The sequence below is a fragment of the Schistocerca americana genome, chromosome 2 (genome assembly GCF_021461395.2).
Source record: "Schistocerca americana isolate TAMUIC-IGC-003095 chromosome 2, iqSchAmer2.1, whole genome shotgun sequence".
Lineage (NCBI taxonomy): Eukaryota > Metazoa > Arthropoda > Insecta > Orthoptera > Acrididae > Schistocerca > Schistocerca americana.
In genome coordinates, this window is record NC_060120.1 from 604,081,456 (window position 1) to 604,106,044 (window position 24,589).

The following is a 24,589-nucleotide window of genomic DNA, read 5'->3' on the forward strand; positions in this document are numbered from 1 at the left end:
TTACTCGTTGGCTAAGCAGTTCAGCTACACTCCGTAGCCTCATGTCGTGTTCACCATGGGGTATCTCCAGACCTGCCGCTTGTTGCCATTATCAGCCAATATTGTAGCTTCGTAGAAGACAACATGTAGGTCGTCGAATGCCGTAAACATCATTAGCCTTGCACTCAAGGGGTTCCCTGTCAGTGATCGAGCATCGGCCCTAACTGTGACTGGTTGCATGGCATCCACCTCCATTCTTATATACACTCCTGGAAATTGAAATAAGAACACCGTGAATTCATTGTCCCAGGAAGGGGAAACTTTATTGACACATTCCTGGGGTCAGATACATCACATGATCACACTGACAGAACCACAGGCACATAGACACAGGCAACAGAGCATGCACAATGTCGGCACTAGTACAGTGTATATCCACCTTTCGCAGCAATGCAGGCTGCTATTCTCCCATGGAGACGATCGTAGAGATGCTGGATGTAGTCCTGTGGAACGGCTTGCCATGCCATTTCCACCTGGCGCCTCAGTTGGACCAGCGTTCGTGCTGGACGTGCAGACCGCGTGAGACGACGCTTCATCCAGTCCCAAACATGCTCAATGGGGGACAGATCCGGAGATCTTGCTGGCCAGGGTAGTTGACTTACACCTTCTAGAGCACGTTGGGTGGCACGGGATACATGCGGACGTGCATTGTCCTGTTGGAACAGCAAGTTCCCTTGCCGGTCTAGGAATGGTAGAACGATGGGTTCGATGACGGTTTGGATGTACCGTGCACTATTCAGTGTCCCCTCGACGATCACCAGTGGTGTACGGCCAGTGTAGGAGATCGCTCCCCACACCATGATGCCGGGTGTTGGCCCTGTGTGCCTCGGTCGTATGCAGTCCTGATTGTGGCGCTCACCTGCACGGCGCCAAACACGCATACGACCATCATTGGCACCAAGGCAGAAGCGACTCTCATCGCTGAAGACGACACGTCTCCATTCGTCCCTCCATTCACGCCTGTCGCGACACCACTGGAGGCGGGCTGCACGATGTTGGGGCGTGAGCGGAAGACGGCCTAACGGTGTGCGGGACCGTAGCCCAGCTTCATGGAGACGGTTGCGAATGGTCCTCGCCGATACCCCAGGAGCAACAGTGTCCCTAATTTGCTGGGAAGTGGCGGTGCGGTCCCCTACGGCACTGCGTAGGATCCTACGGTCTTGGCGTGCATCCGTGCGTCGCTGCGGTCCGGTCCCAGGACGACGGGCACGTGCACCTTCCGCCGACCACTGGCGACAACATCGATGTACTGTGGAGACCTCACGCCCCACGTGTTGAGCAATTCGGCGGTACGTCCACCCGGCCTCCCGCGTGCCCACTATACGCTCTCGCTCAAAGTCCGTCAACTGCACATACGGTTCACGTCCACGCTGTCGCGGCATGCTACCAGTGTTAAAGACTGCGATGGAGCTCCGTATGCCACGGCAAACTGGCTGACACTGACGGCGGCGGTGCACAAATGCTGCGCAGCTAGCGCCATTCGACGGCCAACACCGCGGTTCCTGGTGTGTCCGCTGTGCCGTGCGTGTGATCATTGCTTGTACAGCCCTCTCGCAGTGTCCGGAGCAAGTATGGTGGGTCTGACACACCGGTGTCAATGTGTTCTTTTTTCCATTTCCAGGAGTGTATTTATTCCTTATTCGATCGAAGTGGGTTGCTTTCTGCTCCGTAGTAACCCATTCATTTCAGCAGCATTAATTCTTCCCCCTTTGTCTCTTGTTCAATGTCAGACACACTGAGCCGTATATCAGAATGCTTTCAACCACAGCGCAGAGCCCCACTTTCTTTGTTCGTACGGAAATGTGCCGGCTACAAAACAGATCATTTAATGAGCTAGTGTGCACCTTCGCTCGACTTATGCTACGGCTTATGTCGTCGTCACACACTACAATCTTATCGATTAGTGGACCGAGATATTTGAATATTTCCACATTTCTTACCGTATCAAACTCAAAATCCAAATCCTCATCTTTTCCTCTTTCAACAACAAGATATTCTGTTTTATCCATGTTGACTGTTAGTCAAATATCGATTAACTTTCTCATTTGACACATGGCATCACTTTTCTTCAGAGCCACAGAGCCATAAGTAATTGATCGTCGGCAGACAGTAATGAATGTAAACTTTGATGCTATACTGTTACACCTCAACTTTTGTACTTTATCTGTTTTCATAAATTTTGGATCTGTTTTCTGCAAACTGTTACATAGGTCGTAAATGCCCAGTAATCATAACGTGCAATACTTTATGTTACGCACATAGTGGTAAGGAATGGTAATAGAAACTGGTGTTAATACAGAAGGTGTTAGGGGTATAAGTGCAGAGCAACATTACGTAAGTATTTACTTCATTTTCAGATCCATAATTATAGCTATTAGGAATAGTATGGTTAGTACCTCCAAGCACACATCGTACAAGCAAGCCCATGATGTTTATTTTCCCCTGTCCATCAGGAAAAGTATTGAAGCGTAGTCACCTAGCTGCAATACGGATAGTGCATACTGACAGTTCACACTTCATGGCGCAGTTACGATCACGCAGAAAACATCAAGTACAAAATATGTGATGTGTTTGTGGGAAGACTGATAGAAGCAGAAAAAAAGCAATTAACACATTGAAGTGAGTACCAATTATCACAACATCTGTACATGAGCCCCTATCACCCTGCGCAATGAAGAATCGATACGGAATGTTTAAAATATATACAAATAAAACCAATTGAAATAGAAGGAATGCAATTAAAGTCATAAGGGACTAACTTTCAGCTTGATTGATAACAGTTATCGGTGAAATTTAAAGCTGCCTGTTATATTCGTCGACGTCGATTTTTCATGTTTTATGCGTCTGCTAACTCGCAAGCAGTTTTGCTACGACAGTCTGTGCCCACTAATCGATGTCGTTGCTGTAGTCAATCCTGGATCAGCCGTGATGGTTTGCCTTAACGCCTTTCTTCAGATGAGCAGTTGGTCGGCCAATAGGAATTCGAGGTGGCCAGTGCTGGTAGCACGGTCTGTTGTGTTCTGTGGTCGTATAGTATGTTGCTTGTAAGGAGGAACCGTGATATATCTAGTGAGAAAGAGATTAGTTGGTGATTACAACCAGGGTTTGCATGTGAAAATATATATCAAGAATTGCGACCTGCATTCCTCCGTGCACAAATCAAGAGATGTGAGGTTGCTTGGCGTGCCGTATTGATGCATCTAGTCACGTCTGTACTGAGAAATTATGAATGACATTGTGGGACAACAAGTTCTGATTAGTATTGGCCAGAATTTGTCTTATCAATGCTAGGCAATTGTTTCCTCAGTGAACTGTGTAAAGCTGTTATTCATTCATTTAATGATACCCTGCATTTTCATTGGTTTCACGAATCTTTCCTGAGCGAAGTCTGTTTCAAGCTATGATACAGATCCCACGTGGTTCATGTAACTTTAACTACGACCTTCATGTAAATGAATTTATCTTTGGGTTGCAATAATCAACCGTGTTAACAAATCTTCCTATATTCATTCACACACGTTCCCATCATTAAAATGAAAGTAAATAATTATACAGCGTTTCTTTTCACAAAGTCACCTGGCCATGGTCTTAAATATTATTCAGCAGTGACTATCCAACTGTGATTATTTGCCTTCAGTAAGAGAATCTACTGAGAACTGTTTTCCACATGTTGCACTTATTTAGTCAGCATAAGAGTGGTAGCACTATTTTTCGTGCGATTCTTACAGGTGACAGAAAGAAATTTTTCGCGAGATCTATAGAGCAGCAGATGCAGTGTCCTAATCCACACAATTTTCTCCTATCCTCCTTAAAAGAATTAGGGGAACATGTGTGTCAACGTCCTGTAAATTAAACGTGTTTTGATACAGGCAGTACTTGGGCTATTATTGAGTAGCTTCGGACCTTCGGCCTCAATGCATGCAACAACTGAGGTAATTCGCCATCTATCGGCTGTGTTACGCATTACAGTGTGACGTGACCGCTCAGAAGGAAGTGAGTACTGGAGTCCCAGTGTTCTCTTCTGAGGCACACAGCTGGCAGTTGTTATTTGTGGATGATGTTTTCAACCAAGCACGTGAAATGCGACATCTAAATGCAGTGAAAGTTTCATAGTCAACCTGTTTGATCCAAAAAAAGATGGAATTTCCGTCGTGTTGGTGCAAATGCCAGTATCACTCAATCTGTCATCCACAGGTTGTGGAAACACAATAGGGACACACGTCAGTACACAGTGCGAGCTGGACAAGAGCAATGACACATTACGGCCCCACGTGAACACCCACATCAGTCAATCTCTGCGTTGAGCCGTCTTACGGCTATCGTCAGAGCACTGCCAGACGATCACAGAAGGGCACTGGAGTCGCTGTGTCCGATCAGATTGTAAGGAACAGGTTACGAGAAACGACCCTATGGCCCAGACGTCCCGTTCGATTACTTGACACTAGAAGATCTCGCAGCTCGCCTTCACTTCTGCTGTTCCGATGTCTACCGGCAACTTCGTCACTGGCGAAACGTATTATCCATAGAGGAGCCAGATTTTCTCTGGGGCAAGGTGATGGCCGTGTTAGTCTGTGGAGACGCCATGGCGAGCGGTACGTGCAGAATGCTGTCCAGGAAAGCGCAGATTCCACCAAGGATCAGTGATGGTATGAGGGGGCATCAATGTGGACAGCCGTACAGATGTCGTTGTTGATGGTCGCCTCACCCCAGACAGTACATCGAACATATCCTGTTTGACCATCTGGTGGCTGCTGCATACGGTGGTCGTCCTGAACTCGTTCTCATGCACGATTTTGCCAGAGCTCATGTGGTGGGCGTATTTGCACATTGAAATAACGGAAAGGGCAGCGGTGGTTCCGGCCTAAACCCCATTGCGTATATGTGGGACGTGTCTGACAGACGCGTTCGTGTTCATCCTGTTCCACAAAAGACTCTCCAAGAAATCTCAAAGGCTCTCATCGAAGAATGGGAGCGGATGCCACAGGGGACCTCCACAGACATACAGAGCATGTGACGTACGTATAGGTGGTGTTAAACGCTCACAGAGTGTACACACTTTACTGAAGCTCTCAAATTATAAAGAAAAGCATCCAGGATGACGCGATGAGTGACTGTTTCCACTTTGCTTTCGACACCTGCCGGAGATTTAAGTTATTGTTATGTAAATGAACAGGATGTAACGTTTTGAGCCGGCCGCGGGGGTCTAGCGGTTCTGGCGCTGCAGTCCGGAACCGCAGGTTCGAATCCTGCCTCGGGCATGGGTGTGTGTGATGTCCTTAGGTTAGTTAGGTTTAAGTAGTTCTAAGTTCTAGGGGACTTATGACCTAAGATGTTGAGTCCCATAGTGCTCAGAGCCATTTGAACCATTTTTTGTAATGTTTTGCTGTGTGCTTATTTTGTGAAGCGAAAAGGTATAATTTGGTAACACACCCACTCCTCAGTTATTACTAAATGGATTATGGTAGACACACAAAGTGAAGTTCCCATAATTCTTTCGAGAGGTGTATTATTAAACATTTTCAGTTCTTTTGTAGACAAGTGTTTAAATTACAATTACGACCCAAGCATCCCTACTGTACATAATTACTTGTAATATGGAGGATTTTAAACATTTCAGAGTACAAATAATAGTTCTTTTGGTAAGAAACTTGATCATTAATGTGGATTTAGGCCTTCTTTGCTCCGTATTTAACAGTTGCTCTGAGTGCTTCCTGTGATAACTTATTCATGAAATAAAGTCAGATAGCGTTACAATAGCACCTGCACAGATCAATATTCATCGACACAAGGGGCATTAAGCTCAGGGCCATTTCCTGCATGTATTTCTATATGCACTCAGATTCTACACTACATACACAGGCCGGTTACGAGATGACAGTGACGAAGTTTAGTACCCCCACACGCTTTACGCTGTGTGCTACTGTTTCGGTAAATCCTGCTGTTATGCCTATAACTCTAAGGTTCGGCCAACCTCACGCGGCTCCTAAAATATTGTGACACAAACAAGTCCACTGATTGTTTAAAGGGTTACGTTTTACACTTCAGAATGGTTATGGAGCCGAAACAATAAACTGACGTGAGAAAAGTTATGAGATAGCGAAATGTACATATGGAGAAGATGGTCGTATTGCACACAAAGTATAAAAGGGCTGTGCAATGACGGACCTGTCATCTGTACTCAAGTAATTCATGTGTGAGAGTTGCCGAAGCGATTATGCACCCAAGGCGAGAATTTGCAGACCGTGAACGTGGAATCGTAGTTGGAGCTAGATGGGTCATTCCATCTCGAAAATCGTTATTCCTAAATCCACAGTGTCAACAGTGTGCCGACAATATCAGATTTCAGGCATTATCTCTCATCACGAACGACAAAGTGGCCGACGGCCTTCACTTCACGACCGAGAGCAGCAGCGTTTTCGTAGTGTGTTGTCGGTGCTAACAGGCAAACACCACTGCGTGAAATAACCGCAGGTATCAACGCGAGACGTACGGAAACGTATCCGTTAGGACAGTGCGGCGGAATCTGGCATTAATAGGCTGTGTCAGCAGACGACCAACGCAAGTGCCTTTGCTAACAGCACGTCATCGCCTGCATAGCCTCCCCCGATCTCGTGACAATATCGGTGGGACCCTAGACGACTGGAAAACCTTGGAATGGTCACATCAGACCTGATTTCAGTTGGTAATAGTTGATGTTAAGGTTCGAATGTGCCGCAGACCCCATGAAGCCATGAACCCAGGTTGTCAACAAGGCACCGTGCAAGCTGGTCATGGCTGCATAAAGGTGTGGGCTGTTTCTAAGTGGAATAGACTGGGTCCTCTGATCTAATTGAGCCCATAATTGACTGGAAATGGTTATATTAGACTACTTGGAGATCATTTGCAGCCATTTGCGTTGGAATTTTTATGTTGTGCTTCAAAAAGAGACGGACAGAGCTGCAACTAAAACAGATGTTTATTTGGTCGGTGACCAGTTTCGCACAACGCCCATACTCGAACCAACCAATGTTTGCTAGGTAAATAACGGATTGGACGGCCATTTTACTTGCCGAACATTGGTTAGTTTGAGAGTGGGCGTAGCCCGAAACCGGTCACCAACTAAATAAACTTTCATTTTAGTTGCAACTCTGTCTGTTTCTAAGAAATGAATTGCTGTCCGCCTATACTCAGCATGCTGGAGTTGCGGGATTTTTATGGATGACAGTGCGCCATGTCATCGGGCCACAGTTGTTCGAGATTGGTTTGGAGATTATTCTGGTCAGATCGAGCGAATGGTTTGGCCAACCAGATCGTCCGAGATGAACCCCATCGAACATTTATGGGACGTAATAGAGAGATCAGGTCGTGCACCAGATTCTGCACCGGTAACAGCTTCTCAATTAAGGGCGGCTGTAGAGGCAGCGTGGCTCCATATTTCTGCAGGGGACTTCCAACGACTTGTTCAGTCCCTACCACGTCGAATTGCTGCTCTACGCCAGTCAAAAGGATGTTCGACACGATATTAGGAGGTACCCTATGACTTTCCTGAGCTTAGTAATGAGCAATGCAGCGTAACAGGTTGGTAAAATCCTAACAGTAACAGTAATTGCGACAAACTAATACCATCCAAGAAATTGTTTGGGTTGTGGGCGATGACCAATTAGTATTTGAACCACGCCTCGAGTAGGGTCAGTATTGCGAGTACTGAGCATGTTTCTAAAGCTTGGGGATATGTTGCATACGCCCTCTGCAGTGTTTCAAGTGTCCCAGTCCGATTGCCATTCATCTAATCTTCAGGCTAGTAGGCGTCTTTTATTAGATATGTGATCTCGTTTAGTCAATCATGTTGTTCACGCAGCAACGAACGCTGCCCTGTAACGTACAAAGATATCCAACGGAAATAGCCCGAAAATTACAAATAAAACCTCGGCAGGTGTGCTGCGAAGGCACCTGTGGGATTTCTGTTTACTGCTTCCCTGCATTACTTGCAGTTATATTGTATAGCTCTCCATTCCAAGGTCTAATATGGGGTATCGTGAAAGAATGCTAGAAGAGTGACCATCGGAAGGAAGTAAGATTATTATATACACTTATTTTCAGTTTGTCGATCACTGTTTTGCTATCTCCCAGTTATGGGTTTCAGGCATTGTTGTACATATGTGAGGCAGAGTATTGTACCTGGACGATAGTGTACTAGGAACACATGATGTTTCTTGGTCGACGTGTTGAACCTAGGGACCGAATTTTGATTCAAATGAAGCAATAAGTGTTAGGCTGCCATAAGCAGATTCAGACATTTTCTACTTTTTAGGGGGCGGGAGGGGAAGACAACGACACGAGGTTCTGCTTTGTGCAGCATTTGTAAATATTTTGAGTATTACACGTTTAAGTGCTGTATAATACATTAAAGCTACTTAGAACGTAATATTAATTCTTCAGTTGCGGAATTTTCTACATATTTTTAAACTAATTGCATACCGTGTTAACGATTCACAATTTTTTACCTTGGAACGGAGTAATATCTAATATTTGCAAATGATCTGAGTTTCTTTAACCTCTTAACAGTTTTATATGCCTTGTAAATGAAAAATGTGTTGGTTTCCTAACACTTCAATTTCAAAATGTATTTAACTTTTAACTAGTTTCTGATAATACTTTTACTTAATTTGACGACCCTTACTCATTGTTAGTGTGTATTAAATAAGGTAACAGAAAGACAATTAAATAGAGTATTGACGAGATTTTCTCGATTGCAACTCAGTTAAATTTCAGTAGAATATTTGTTTCTAGATACAACACCATTTTGTACTTTGGAATATTTCTTCACGTTTCAGAAAAACCTTGCTTTTCCGGTGTAATTTTCGTAATTTCATGAAACGACTGCAGCACGCAAAAAGTAAATGCCATAAAACTTCCTGGTTTATTAAAACCGTTTTAATCAAGCAGGAAGCTTCATATTATCGCACACTCCGGTGCAGAGTGAAAATTCATTCCAGTGAATACCATCATTTAACAAGAAAATATATTAAACTTCTATTACTTGGTGTCCGCAGCTCTTGGTCGTGCGGTAGCGTTCTCGCTTTCCACGCCCGGGTTCCCGGGTTCGATTCCGGGCGGGGTCAGGGATTTTCTCTGCCTCGTGATGACTGGGTGTTGTGTGCCGTCCTTAGGTTAGTTAGGTTTAAGTAGTTCTAAGTTCTAGGGGACTGATGACCACAGATGTTAAGTCCCATAGTGCTCAGAGCCATTTGAACCATATTACTTGGCGGGTAGGAACGAAAATCTGTTAAAATATCCAAGGTACAACAGTCTCCCCTATATATGACAGTTTAACTGGCTGTATTTATGTAACTCTGTTTACTGGTTAGCAGGACATAATAAAACAGTCAGAAAAATGAGTGTATTTTCCATAAATAAGGATCTGGATCACTCCTCACTGACAAATACAACCAGTTTTGAAAAAAAGAAGTTAGGAATAAAGGGTCCGTCGACGGCGAGGTCATTAAACATCAGTTCCACACAAATGGAGAGTTTGTCAGATACCAGTATATGACGTTGAGCGATGACAATTTTTTAAAATCATTTTTATTCGGTTTTAACTATCTGAGACTGGGTACTTGTCAGCAATATATACACTGTTGCCAAAACTAATCACAACTGTGCGCAACCATCACTACTTTAGCTTTTTTTTCAGTACACCCTGCATGGTGAGGAGGGTTAAGAGGAAGCCTAGTACATACAGGTAGCCCATCTTCTCGCACACAGTTCCCCAGGCCCGTAACTCTCACTGAGCGCTTGAAACGTTGGCTCGCATAGTGCATAACGCGAAAATCGCATCTTCGTAACACCACTGACGTTACCACGGCTATGCAACTGACACACGATGAGCAAGAGTTGGCAAGAAAGCATGGGACCAACGGTCACAGATTTTGCTCATTTTTCGGACGGCTCTAGTGCACCTTCTTTATTTTCATGCTTACCTTCTGACTAGATAAACGTTTAGTGTGTTGATACTTAGTTTCCGACTGATAATTATCCAAGCACGAGAAACAGTTGCGCCTACATTTTTCTTTTATTACAAACTCATAATAAATATACTATGTTTACCGGCCTTTTATCTATTTGTCTTTCACCTTGTAAAGTACTATATTGTACATTTATATGGTCAAGGTTTTTAAGCTGGAAGTGAAAAATCCAACTTTTATGCTCACGTGCCTCCTATTCCACAACATGTCGTGCTCGGAACCGTCAGTGGCACAAGAAATTCCAGTTTCTTTTTTAAACTCTTAACAATATCGACACTAATTCTTTCTTACACGAATTATCGACTCGCACATCCTCGTATTCTTAGTTTCTTCGCTCGAGCCGGCTTCACAAAACACTTTTTGAGCCAGTTAGAACAACGGGAGTGTTATGCGGCATATCAGAAAACACTGGTGTCTAGTCAGCCTTTCCAACCTGGGAGAGCAAATAGTCATATTGCTGTCGCACTTGTACATATTACGTAACGATGGAACTCTATTACTTCGTGCATTCTCGAGGTGAAGGCACAAAGATGTTCTCCTCCGTAGACTGAGATTTTGTCGTCTCATAAAACGAACCACCCAACCAATGCTTGCTTTAAAATGCTTTATGTCAATGTTGAGCGTGACAGCTATCTCGCAGACTTTGTTCGCAATCATTTCATAAGAGACAGCACAACCACCATTCCGAAGTTCACTGACATTAGCAATTACACCATTATCAGTTTCGAGATATTTCCCCATTTTAGGTTCACGGAAAAATTTGTAGCTTGTCGTCCAGCCATGAATTTGTCTTTGTCTCTGCCATACCGTATTGAATTAAAATGTCTTCCTTTATTTGTATCAGCGTAAGATAAATTTTGCCGTGTAGTTTGATATTTCGACATTATGATGAATTGCAACAAACTGACCTAGAAATGTGTCTGTAAGTTCACTTTTCAAATTTATGTTCTGTTGTGACAATGGAAATGTTTAATGCCACGTACCACTGCATCCACTGTTGTCCATTGTCAAGACATTTGAAGGCCGCTCCAGCAGAAACGAACCAGGAGAGGGAATAATGGGCAATATGATAATCTTTTAATGATGAGAACTCGTAGGGAAGGGGGAAGCTTATGCGATAAAATACGGTATGCTGCTATAGCAAGACACGCTTGTCAATCGATACCAATAAATCGAATATCATATGAGAGTGCCACCTGTCGACCAGCCGCTTAACCGGCTGAGGCGCCAGAGTAGAAGTCTGGCCGTACTTTCCACTTAGGCGATGCTGTTGTCAGTAAGAAGAGCGAAGACGTACCCACGTCGAGGTCTGGGTTGAAGGGCGCCGGCACGGCGTTCCTTAGGAGGGTGCCTATGAGGAGCGGCGGAAACTGCGACACGACGCGGCAGCCGAGCGCCACCACGTCCCCGGGGCCCACGCCGCGCATGCGCAGCTCCTCGGCCACGCAGGCCGCGCGCCTCGACAACTCCCTGTACGACAGCCGCAGATCCTGCTCCCCGGGGTACACCTGCACACAAGCAAGTACAGTTAAACTCAAGTTCAAGAGCACACATCTTAAAAAATCGGCTGCAACTCTCATTTTCGTCTCCTTTTTTTTACCTAGTAATTGAACATTTCTCCAATTCACGTGATTCTATGTAGCACTAGTATTCAATGACTGCATTCGCCCTACAATAGAGCTACAAAATGTAGAAGCGTTGAGATTCATTCCTTAAGCAACTGTGACGGAAATTTTTTCGGTACACATAATTAACATCGGTTCAATAGTACCATTGGCTCTGTTCATAATATACGCTTTTAATTTTGAGTCGATTCACACTTTTACTGGTTCTTTAAATACAAATGCTAAAATTTAATAAGGATATTTGAATGTATGTACTTATAATGGTTCAAATGGCTATGAGCATCTACATCTACATCTACATGATTACTCTGCAATTCACATTTAAGTGCTTGGCAGAGGGTTCATCGAACCACAATCATACTATCTCTCTACCATTCCACTCCCGAACGAACACCTAAACCTTTCTGTTCGAGCTTTGATTCCTCTTATTTTATTTTGATCATTCCTACCTATGTAGGTTGGGCTCAAAAAAATATTTTCGCATTCAGAAGAGAAAGTTGCTGACTATGCCACACTCTCTCCCCTATTACGTGATAATACAAAACGAGCTGCCCTTTTTTGCACCCTTTCGATGTCCTCCGTCAATCAAACCTGGTAAGTATCCCACACCGCGCAGTAGTATTCTAACAGAGGACGAACGAGTTTAGTGTAAGCTGTCTCTTTAGTGGACTTGTTGCATCTTCTAAGTGTCCTGCCAATGAAACACAACCTTTGGCTCGCCTTCTCCACAATATTATCTATGTGGTCTTTCCAACTGAAGTTGTTCGTAATTTTAACACCCAGGTACTTAGTTGAATTGACAGCCTTGAGAATTGTACTATTTATCGAGTAATCGAATTCCAACGGATTTCTTTTGGAACTCATGTGGATCACCTCACACTTTTCGTTATTTAGCGTCAACTGCCACCTGCCCCACTATACAGCAATCTTTTCTAAATCGCTTTGCGACTCATACTGGTCTTCGGATGATCTTACTAGACGGTAAATTACAGCATCATCTGCGAACAACCTAAGAGAACTGCTCAGATTGTCACCCTGGTCATTTATATAGATCAGGAACAGAAGAGGTCCCAGGACGCCTCCCTGGGGAACACCTGACAGCACTTCAGTTTTACTCCATGATTTGCCGTCTATTACGACGAACTGCGACGTTCCTGACAGGAAATCACGAATCCAGTCGCACAACTGAGACGATACCCCATTGGCCCGCAGCTTGATTAGAAGTCGCTTATGAGGAACGATGTCAAAAGTTTACGGAAATCTAGAAATACGGAATCCACTTGTGATCCCCTGTCGATCGCGACCATTACTTCGTGCGAATAAAGAGCTAGCTGCGTTGCACAAGAACGATGTTTTCTGAAACCATGCTGATTACGTATCAATAGATCGTTCCCTTCGAGATGATTCATAATGTTTGAATACAGTATATACTCCAAAAGCCTACTGCAAACCGACGTCAGTGATATAGGTCTGTAGTTCGATGAATTACTCCTACTACCCTTCTTAAACACTGGTGCGACCTGCGCAATTTTCCAATCAGTAGGTACAGATCTATCGGTGAGCAAGCGGTTGTATATGATTGCTAAGTAGGGAGCTATTGTATCAGCGTAATCTGAAAGGAACGTAATCGGTATACAATCTGGACCTGAAGACTTGCCCGTATCAAGCGATTTGAGTTGCTTCGCAACCCCTAAGGTATCTACTTCTAAGAAACTCATTCTAGCAGCTGTTCGTGCTTCAAATCCTGGAATATTCCATTCGTTTTCCCTGGTGAAGGAATTTCTGAAAACTGCGTTCAATAACTCCGCTTTAGCGGCACAGTCGTCAGTAACAGTACCATCGGCACTGCGCAGCGAAGGTATTGACTGCGTCTTGCCGCTTGTGTACTTTACATACGACCAGAATTTCTTCGGATTTTCTACCAAATTTCGAGACAATGTTTCGTTGTGGAACCTATTAAAGGCATCTCGCATTGAAGTCGGTGCCAAATTTCGCGCGTCTGTAAATTTTAGCCAATCTTCGGGATTTCGCGTTCTTCTGAACTTCGCATGCTTTATCCGTTGCCTCTGCAACAGCGTTCGGACCTGTTTTGTGTACCATGGGGGATCAGTTCCATCTCTTACCAATTTATGAGGTATGAACCTCTCAATTGCTGTTGCTACTATATCTTTGAATTTAAGCCACATCTCGTCTACATTTGCATAGTCAGTTCGGAAGGAATGGAGACTGTCTCTTAGGAAGGCTTCTACTGACACTTTATCTGCTATTTTAAATAAAATTATTTTGCGTTTGTTTCTGGTGGATTTGGAAGAAACGGTATTGAGCCTAGCTACAACGAGTCGGCCGAAGTGGCCGTGCGGTTAAAGGCGCTGCAGTCTGGAACCGCAAGACCGCTACGGTCGCAGGTTCGAATCCTGCCTCGGGCATGGATGTTTATGATGTCCTTAGGTTAGTTAGGTTTAACTAGTTCTAAGTTCTAGGGGACTAATGACCTCAGCAGTTGAGTCCCATAGTGCTCAGAGACATTTTTTCTAGCTACAACGACCTTGTGATCACTAATCCCTGTATCAGTCATGATGCTCTCTGTTACCTCTATTTTGTGGCTAAGAGGTCAAGTGTGTTTTCGCAACCATTTACAGTTCGCGTGGGTTCGTGGACTAACTGCTCGAGATAATTTTCGGAGAAAGCATTTAGGACAATCTCGGAAGATGTTTTCTGCCTACCACCGGTTTTGAACAAGTTCAAATGGTTCAAATGGCTCTGAGCACTATGGGACTTAACAGCTAAGGTCATCAGTCCCCTAGAACTTAGAACTACATAAACCTAACTAACCTAAGGACAGAACACAACACCCAGCCATCACGAGGCAGAGAAATTTGAACAAGTATTTTTGCAAACATATCGAGGGAAGGTTGAAGTCCCCACCAAATATAACCGCATGAGGGGGGTATTTATTTGTTAGCACTATGGGACTTAGAACTACTTAAACCTAACTAACCTAAGGACATCACACACATTCATGCCCGAGGCAGGATTCGAACCTGCGAACGTAGAGGTCACGCGGTTCCAGACTGTAACGCCTAGAACCGCTCGGCCACTCTGGCCGGCTTACTTATAATGGAATTGCACTTCTTGTTCTACTTTTGTGCGATATTAATGTAAAATGCCGCTAATGTAAAATAACTTAATAACAGGTTAAATGCACAAGAAGACATCTGAATGTGGAGAGATGGCGGGAGGTATAGAAGTATGTTAAGAGAAAATCGATATATGTATTGAAGAGTGAGACTGGTGTGTGCTGGTACTGGTTGCCTGGAGGGCCCAATAGAAACACTGTTGACAGTAAAGACTGATTTCATTTAACTTCAATACATGACGTGTTGTGGCTCAGCGAGACAAGCACGCCTCCGTCTGTTGTTCTTGGCGGGGCTCACGCACGAACGGCGGTGTCCACCCTGGATGCTGAGGCGGCGCCCCCCTTTGCTGATGGTACCCCGGCGACCTTTCGGTGCCACAGCCGTTCACGTCAGTGGCGCGCTACTTCCCTTGGCCGCGTGAAGCCCTGATGATCCTTCTCTTTACACTCGTCTCCACGGCAGCACGTGGCTGTGCGCTGGGTTCAACTGACTGCCCTCTGGCAAAAATCGGACGGCGGCTTCTGCAGAGGTGCGAGTCTCAGCATCAGTGGTAGCAGCCACAGACGGCAGGTCTTCAAAGCTGGGGCACCAAGTCCCGTGAAGGACTTAGTGCTGGTGGCAGCTGCAGCCTGGTCTCGAACCCTAGCCTGCTACTGGCAGTGTCCAGTCGTCTTGTTGTCCACAGCTAACTTCGGCGTCGTAGTGGTGCTGCTGGTCTCCAGTGACGAGAAGTGCCTCTACCTCAAGATTCATTTACATGCCTCTGGCCCACATTTGTTTCTCTAAAACCCAGTACCTAGTCACGTCATCCATAACAAGAGACTTCCGCTGGTGTGATGATATCAACCTACTGCGCGGTGCAGTCACTTCTGTGCTCGTGTATCCTCGTCTCGCAATTCCTTTGCATGTCTGCTATCATGACCCACTGCAGATGGTAATGCAACGCACTACGTTGACTGTTTCACTACTTCTTTTACGTTTTCAAAAGACTTGTTACTTTTTTCTCGTTGGCTAAATAGCAACGCTGCACTGCCTCCTGCACGGAGAAGTCTCGGCCCCTCACTGTAGCCTAGTTTCCTGCTAATGTTACTCTCCCCTTCTAGAACAGATTCAGCCCTGTCGACGTGATCACCCGCTTTACGAACTCGTCTCCTCTTTGTTTTCCTCTGTTCATCCTGGTTGTGGAAAGTATATGTGCCCTTACCATTTACGCCACAATAGCTGCAACATAACCATCAGCAACATTTTGTGCATTCCCCTTAGTATCTAAAACAACAAAACTATCTGCAGTTCCACTCCGCACGACGCAAAAATCACCAGTATATGTACCTCCCTGTGCGTCTGGCGCAGGCTCTCCCCCATTAACGTCATCACCCAATGGGGCAAATACTACTGCACTTACATCACCCATGTTGCTGTCACTCCGGTACTGCCCACACCCAGACTCCATAATTCCATTGGATATTGGAGATGGTACTTCTACATTAGATTCCTTAACTCTAGCAATGTCATTACTCTGTGCATCACATACATTCTCAGGAACGTGTATTCTGACATCATATACATTTCACTAAAAAAATCGTCTAAGCAACTGGGAAAATGTGTCCTACTCTTCACAGAATCGACAGGTTCAACTACATCAACGGTAGTTCAAAAATGTTCAAATGTCTATGAAATCTTATGGGACTTAACTGCCAAGGTCATCAGTCCCTAAGCTTACACACTACTTAACCTTAATTATCCTAAGGACAAACGCACACACCCATACCTGAAGGAGGACTCGAACCTCCGCTGGGACCAGCCCCACAGTCCATGACTGCAGCGCCTAAGACCGCTCGGGTAATCCCGCTTGGCCATCAACGGTAGTGGGACGTTTTACAGGAACATGTAATTTATGCACAAGCCTGCTCCTCTTCCTTTCAGCTTCCTCTTCCCCATTCTTTCCATCCTCTCCATAATCAACACATTACGAGGCCCCTTTTCCATTATCCATTTCTCATGCTCTCTTCACAACTTCTACACTCCTGCGTTTTGTGATAAGTTATTTTCGTCACCTCGGAGTCAAATGCTTCTAATCTTACCCCGCTCCATCTTTTCCGCTTGCAGCTTGTCTGCTTCCAGCTGGAAGCGGTCTGTAAAATAGTCCAATGGTTGGATTCCGGAATATTTCTGAAAGTGGTCAACATAAAACGGAGTCTCATAATCAGGAATGAATGTTGGGGGGCAGGGCAGGAAACCTGCATCAATGTCCTGGACAACGTCCTACTGGGGATGGTTTGAGGTGTCAGGTGTTATGAGGTGTCAAGTGTGTATCTATATCGTATAAATGACTCTGGTTTTTACTTATATAGTGTAGTGCTGGTTCTGTGTTATTGTAACTGGGTAACCTCTTTTGATGCTAGTCAGTTGTCAGCGTGAGCATTACTGCAAAGGGCATTTGATTCTAAAGCATTATGTCAGGGTGAAAAACACTAAATAAATTACTTTTTCTCTCTTAACAACATGTGGGCAGGGTGGGTTCTTCCTTGGCTCGGGTATGAGATCGAATGAAGCAGCATTTTTACATAAGATAATTTTTATTGAAAGATTTGTACAATGGTTTCCTTACTGGATAGTTCTGGCTGGGAGAGTGGCAGCTGTGTCGTTTGTGAAGCCTTCGGTGTGTGAGCGGCGGAGTCTGATTACGCCAGGCGGAGTGTATCTCGTGTCGCTGTTTCGCCCAGTTGACTGGAGACGTGCATCGTGAGGTGGCCTGTTTAATTATTGAGAACGAAGTCGTGAATCGGATGGTGATACCTTGGATGTGGCGTCCCAGTGTTTCTCTTCTCCATGTGGCCGGTGTGTGTCAGTGTTGTGCGTCGGCCAGCGGAGCGGCGCGTCGTGGGAAGGCCAGTGTCCCGGACTCGAACAACGGACTCCAGCTTGATAGTCTTCGGCTGTCACATCTTCATCACCATCACACAGGTGACTGCTGATGTGAGGACCTCTCCTTCCCGTCCTCACGGGTCACCCATGTACGTAAAATCAGTCTTCAAATACCTTCTAACTTCTGTCTTCTGGCGGCGAGGCTGCTGCTTGCTATTCCACCACAGCGATGGACTTGGTGCTTCTGTGTACGATGAAGTCTCTTCCTATATGACAGTCTTCAGCACCGACTGAACTGTACTGAACTCGAACTGAAACTGAACTGAAAACTACTGTCGGGCCCACTGCGTCTCACGTATTTAATTACTTCACTTCACTAGAGGTGAACGACTTCACGGTCATTGCCTCTTCTGTCACGTTGAAAAGCTTCTCGAAGAATCTTCTTAATGTCAGTCATTGGCTCTTGGAATGTAGGCGATGGCCTTTGATCACGTGTGATAATTGAGAAACACGTGAGCCGGTCGGGCGATGTCCTGATGGCTGAATCGACAGCTTCTGCTTATCTGGGGAGGGCGATGGCTTCTCCTGAACGTGCTGACCTGCAAGTGCCGGCCGTTGCCACTGCTGCTCTGCCCGCTGTTTGCCAGTTTTGTAACTATTCTAACTAAACTAAGTTTTTCATTTATTTTCTAATTTCTACTTCACTTCACATTGATTTCACTAATTTATTTACCTATCTTAAGTACCACTCAACATTATGGACGAAGGGAAGGGAGATGGTGAAAACCGGTAATGCTTGTATGTAGCCTCCTCCTCCTCTCGAACAGCACCAAGAGGGCAACAGAGCTTAAGGTCCCCATCTGACAGACAGACCACCACCAAATGTGGCACAGGAAGTTTGGAATTTAACCCAGGATATTGGCGCTAAGACTGATCATTGGAAATCGTATACCAATGCACAGACTCCTCTTGATAGCCAAATATAATTTCTGAAAATTTTCCACCCCAAGACTCGACCCAGCTTATCTCCTTGTTGAGTTCCACTGCACACGTGTACGTTAGCGAACTTTTCTATGGCGGTGGGTAGTTGCACTGCTGCAGGGGTTTTAATTATTTACTTTGGAGTAGTGAGAAGTTTAACCCCGTTTCGCGTCATAAAGTAAGGAATGTGGCCCTTATTTAAATTGATATACGAGTAGTAGGATAGTACTGCTGAGTGTTAATCCGAGTCCGCCAATGATTGCACGTAGGCAACAGTTAAGTCGCATAATGCCCCTGTGCGTGGATGCGACCACAGCAGCGAGTAGGATTTCACCACAGAAGCTGTGAATAACAGACGAAAGGAATGTTGCACTACGGCTGCTTCCAGTACCATGGTAGTTATTCCCGAATGTTATAACATACTTCCTGTCATCCTGTACCTCCTTCTCGTCAGTGTTTTCCACATCAACCGTTCCTCGCCTATTCTGGGGAGATGTTCTTCATTTCTTATCGTATCGATCCATTTTTCGGCATTCTTCCGTAGAACTACATCTGAATGCTTAGATTATCTTTCCTGTTGTCCATGATTCACTTCCATACAGTGATGAGCAAATGGACGTAATTTTTTGAATTTGTTCTCAAATTAAATACTGTTTTGGGCACCTGGTGATTATAATTAAAGTGCAGCTACTCACGGACGTCCATTTCGGGCTGTAATTATCATACGGCAACGAAACTTGGTAGATATGTCAATGCGTTAATGCAGAACTGATTTACGCTGGAAAAAATATTATTTCTAACTGTGGTGCTGTCCACGGTTTATGTGGTGCTATGACATCGACGCTGTCATTTGAAAAGCCATAACGAGAGTGAGATTCATACATACACATGTACTCTAAAAGGCACCCGATGGTGTATGAAGGAAGTCACTAAGTGAGGAGCGTACTTACTGTACAGCTATCATTCCCTTCCCTCTTCCTTGTTCAGTTACCGAAGGCTACTGAGGAAGAAAGGTGGTCGCTGTCTTCGTATAAACGATGATTTCTCTTAGGTGAGATATATGTTGGAAAAATTTTGGAGAAAGACACCTGTAATTTTGTGAATAATCCTATCCGCGATGCAGTGCCTTACTTCGAAGGTGCCTTACTGCCGTTGGTTGACCTTTTCAGTGACTCTCTCATGCGGACTAAATAAATCCATTTTCTGTTTCGTTATCCAACATGGGAAAGGCCTCAGAGCGATGAAAAATGCGCAGGAACTGGTCGAACAGCTGTGCAGTAAAACTCTATCTGACCATTGATCTATTTACCCACATCACATTACATAAAACTGATGTATCAGAGCAACTAGAATCCGGCAGCAACTATTCTTCGTGTAGGGGAAGTTTGGAGCAACTAGGATGCACAAAAAGTCAAACGTGTACCCCAACTCTTTATTTGTGGGGACCAATGGTATTCTAACATCAACGAAAACGTAAAGTTTTGTTCGCCCATCCAGCATGATGTTTCTCCACACCAGGACATTATTTTTTGGCGTTCCTTTGATTGTGCTTGCTCACACATTTCACCAAGGGGAACGTGCAACGAGAACCGTTCTGCAAAGTAAAAAGGGGTCCCTCTATTCTTTCAAAACCTAGCCTCGATGTAAATGACTCATCGATTAAACGGAACAACTTACGCACTGCCGTGCATGGAATGCACCCTGCTGGACGCCGCGCGTGAAAACAACTTTTCCTGTGTCCCCTGGAAACAACTTCTCTAGTGGCATCCGCCATTACTGCAGACAATTGTCTTGTATGAACCATTATATTTCCTGCGCAGCTGGGTCTATATATCGATCCGGCTCCCGAGTGATTCCACTGAGTCGATGGTGTTTTGTTTTAGGCCTAGAACAACATTTCATGTAACACAAAACTTCCGTAAAAAACATTGGTATGTTAAATCGCGGTTCAGACAGTGCTTCCATTGTCCGGGAATTCTGCCTCGCTAAACAGGGTATAAATAACATCGTTGTGCCATGAACCACCGAGAGACTACATTCTGTTCGTACCAATTGGGGGACGTGGTTCATTGTGTGTCCAGTGAATTTTTATTCGTTGTCTTTGCCTCACATACTTATTCGAAACAGGAAGTAATTCTTTCCTGTGCAGTTAGCTTATCATTCACCCGTTCAACTTTCTCTTTTCCATAGCACGTTGAACTTTTGGTCATTGCTCTTCATCGGCACAATATTAGTCACTGCAGAAAGTGTAGCAGGTAACACATTGCTGTTGCCACGTACTTGGCTCTCTTTCCGTTCTGTTTATGGATGCAGCGTCGAAAGAGTGCCTGCTTGAATTCTTTTAAGGGAACAGTCTAATAGGAACAAGAAATTTCCCGTTTTTTCTTTTATTTTTACAAGTATCTTATCTAGATATTGTTGGAATCTTTCTTCGAAGGTCTCTCAGCACAGATTTTTCTTAAATTTCCTTGAATCTGCCATCTGTTAAGCTAGGTTAGAGATTAAAGTTTCTGCGACGTCAAGATGATTAGCTTTGGAGAGTAGCTCAGTTGGAAAAGTGTAGGTGAGGAGGCTACCACTGGCTGATTAATGCGCCATCCCTTCAAGTATTTGGGTAAACCAAAGACAGCTTAAATCAGGACACCTGAAACAGCTTCTGTCGAATTCGAGTTAAGAATTTTAAACACCACTCCTCCTCCCTCGGTTCCCGATGCTCGGATAGATCTATTACTACAATCGCTGCCATTTTACAGAGACAGTCACTGTATACTTTTCAGACTATGCTACAGTTAATTCCCTCATTCGTCAGTTACTGTTAATTCTTCATAACTGCATAGAAACCAAAAAAGACGGAAGCATACGTGTCATTTATATCCTCGTAATGTTAATGTTTGTTTATTCGTAAGACAAAATTACAGAAAGTAACCCGCCATCCACACCAAAGCTGTCAAAAATTGCCTTGAGGCTACACACAAAACTGCAATCTTCTTAGTACGCTATAGAATAATGGATCCCCAGTTACAGGTATCATACTTGTTTTGACTTATTCTTATTCAGTATCTTGTATGTGTCTTATCAACACCTGCTCTTTGGCCTTGGTGTAGTGATCACGTGAGTCGCACACCATTGTACATGAAGGTCGCGGTTATTTCGTATCTCCGCTTTAAAAACACAACATGAAAAAACGTAGGACGATCTTTACACGATTTGCAGACAGATGGCTCTCACGATAATAAAGGGGTGACTGCGTAGTGAAGAAAGGCAGACTGCCAGTGTAAAAACAAATGACAACTCCACTGTCCGAAATATGGCATAAGGTGCTGACGCTAAAGCGAAAAGCAAAATAATACCAGGACAAAAGCAAACGTGTTTCAATAACAGTTTTACAGCTACATTTTTTATTATTTTATTTCTTTGCGATTATTTTGTGGGTCCCAGTGCTCATTCTTGTTATCGGCTAAGCTGTCAAGCTGAAACATGCTGTCATCATATCCTTCTAAAATAATCGAGAAGATGAAAAATAACTAAACGGCTCGCGGTCCAACAAATTATTTCTGGGGTAAGCTGCTTATATTTGGTCATTTATCTCATTGTTCCTGGAACACTGAAATTCTTGTTTCCCACACGATCCCTGCTTATTACAGACAAGTCAGTATGTAGTTCTACGCGCCGTCCTCAAGTGGGACGAGTCAGCTAACGACATAGAGCCTTACGATTTTTGTGATGACAGTTCCTGTTATTTCACACTGAGGAGCCATTGCCTCGTTTAAAACACAAAATAAGTTCTGCGATATTTCGGCAATGTGTTACCAAATATTAAACCAGTAAGAGGCAAGATCACTCGATACGCCAGAAATAGAACTTATGGTATTCAGTATTGTATTTGCCGTTTTCAGCTGAAGCCCATATTTGGTGTGTTTCATATTAACTTACATCCTAAGAATATATACTGTCTCTAAGCATCAGTACATTGAGGACCTTTCGAAACTGCGTCGTTATACATAGGATGGCTTGTATTTTCGTAATATATTACACATACAGGATGTCCCACTCGAGAGAGACCCCACAAACAAAGATTTCCTTAAATTACACATCAAGACTTTGCATAACAATCAGAACATGAAAAAATTGAACATTTCATAACTTGTTCATGGGGAAATAAAGGTGAGTCACGAAAGATTTGGGGAGTGACCGCCCTCGACTTGTAAACACACTTGCACACGACGCGGCAGATTCTCCAGTTTTGCTGACAGAAGCTCATGTGTCACTGCCTGGATTTCACTGATGATGATCTCGGGTAAATCCTTTCAAGTTTTCTGGTTTGTTCCTGTAGATCTTGGCTGTTAGGTCACTCGAGACGTGTGGTATGTTGTGTCATCATGTTGGTACCAGCTGAGTGTAAGTTCTTCATCGTCCAACTAGTTCACGAAATTCCCGAAACATTTCGATGTTACCTGAACTTGACACAGTAGACTCGCAAAAAATTGGTCCGATGATGCGACGATATGATACTGCACAGAACAAGCCAATCTTCTGTGAATGCAGGGGTTGCTCGGCCAGTGCATGTGAATTTTCATGACACTACAGACGTGTATTCTGAGAGTTTACATAGCCGGAGTGGAGGAACCACGCCTCATCACTGAACCACGTGTACTGCAATATTCACGGCCTCTGAGCAATAAACTTCTGAAACCGATGACAAAATGCAATGCATTTGTCTTTGTCATTGGCGTTCACTTCCTGAACAACTGTAAACCTGTGTGGATACATGTCTGCTTTCTTCGCAGTTCCGCGATATGTTCTCCGTGAGAGTCCACATTCCTGAGTTAAACGTCGAACAGACCTTGCAGTAGAAGTCAACAATCGTTGTTTCACGTCAGTCACTTTTTCTTCCGATATTGGCGACTGCCCCGCCGTGAAGCTCCAGCGCCGTTCCATTGCTCTCCAACTTTTTCTTTAATTTCTGTATACGGCATTTAGGCGGTATATGCTGGCCACCAAACCGCTCCGAACACATTCGCTGACATGTCTTAATGAAACCAGTAATCGAATATTGTTTCAGCAGAAACACGAGCTCTCCAACGGAGTAGCGATACATTGTCACTTGAACACTAAACACTGAGCTCCAGCCACAGCGAAGCGCGGAAACACACTGTTGCGTAAACGATGTTGCAGAGTGCAGTGTTGCCGCATCAAATGTCACAGATTACATGGTGAAATATCAGCGGAATTGCTACACATGTTTGGGGAGCCTCTTTCGAGTGGGACGGCCTGTGTTATTTAGTTATTTTCGTATTATAGCTCGTGTATTATCTAAGTACGCCATTTCAAGGAGACTGCATATTGAAGACTAGTCGTTCTTCATATAATTATTATAATTAAATCCCTGTTCATAATATAACGACGATTAAAGCCTTCGGAATATCATTGCATAAAATACAAAGTTCTCTGTTGTCGGAATTCAGCGCAGCACTGCTTGTAGAGGCCCTGAATTACCAAACAGTGTGTGTGGCTTCGCGTTTTGCTGTATACTAATTTTTTTTTAATCATCACGTTATCTAAAATGTTTCTGGGACTTTCTGCAATATTCTGTGTTATGTAAAGATAAGTGCATTCTCTCTTAGGAGTGAGTTGTCCGGTTTCGTCAGGTTTTATGGGCTGATGTTCATACTGCCTAGATGGAACTTTCCTTTTTGTGTTATAACATGTTCAAGGATACTAAAGTTTTTATTTATGTGTACTATAAATTTGAATACTTGTGGTAAGGAGTACGGGACCAAACTGCTGAGGTCATCGGTCCCTATTCTTAACCACAACTTAATCTAAGTGAAACTAACTTATGCTGAGGATAACACACACAACTATGCCAGAGGGAGGAATCGAACCTCCGACGGGGGGAGCCGCCCGAGCCGCGACAATACGCCTCAGACCGCAAGGC

At 44.2% G+C, this 24,589-nt stretch overlaps 1 protein-coding gene across 1 annotated transcript in view; it reads right to left on the reverse strand.

The window, feature by feature from the left end:
• Positions 1–24,589, reverse strand: part of LOC124594237 (luciferin 4-monooxygenase-like) — a 104,426-nt gene that overhangs the window by 72,713 nt on the left and 7,124 nt on the right. The window contains exons 2-3 of the mRNA XM_047132602.1: positions 16,208–16,321; positions 11,341–11,551 (exon numbers count right to left, since the gene is read on the reverse strand). Coding sequence (XP_046988558.1) covers positions 11,341–11,551; positions 16,208–16,321 — 325 coding nt within the window. The remainder of the gene's footprint in view (positions 1–11,340; positions 11,552–16,207; positions 16,322–24,589) is intronic.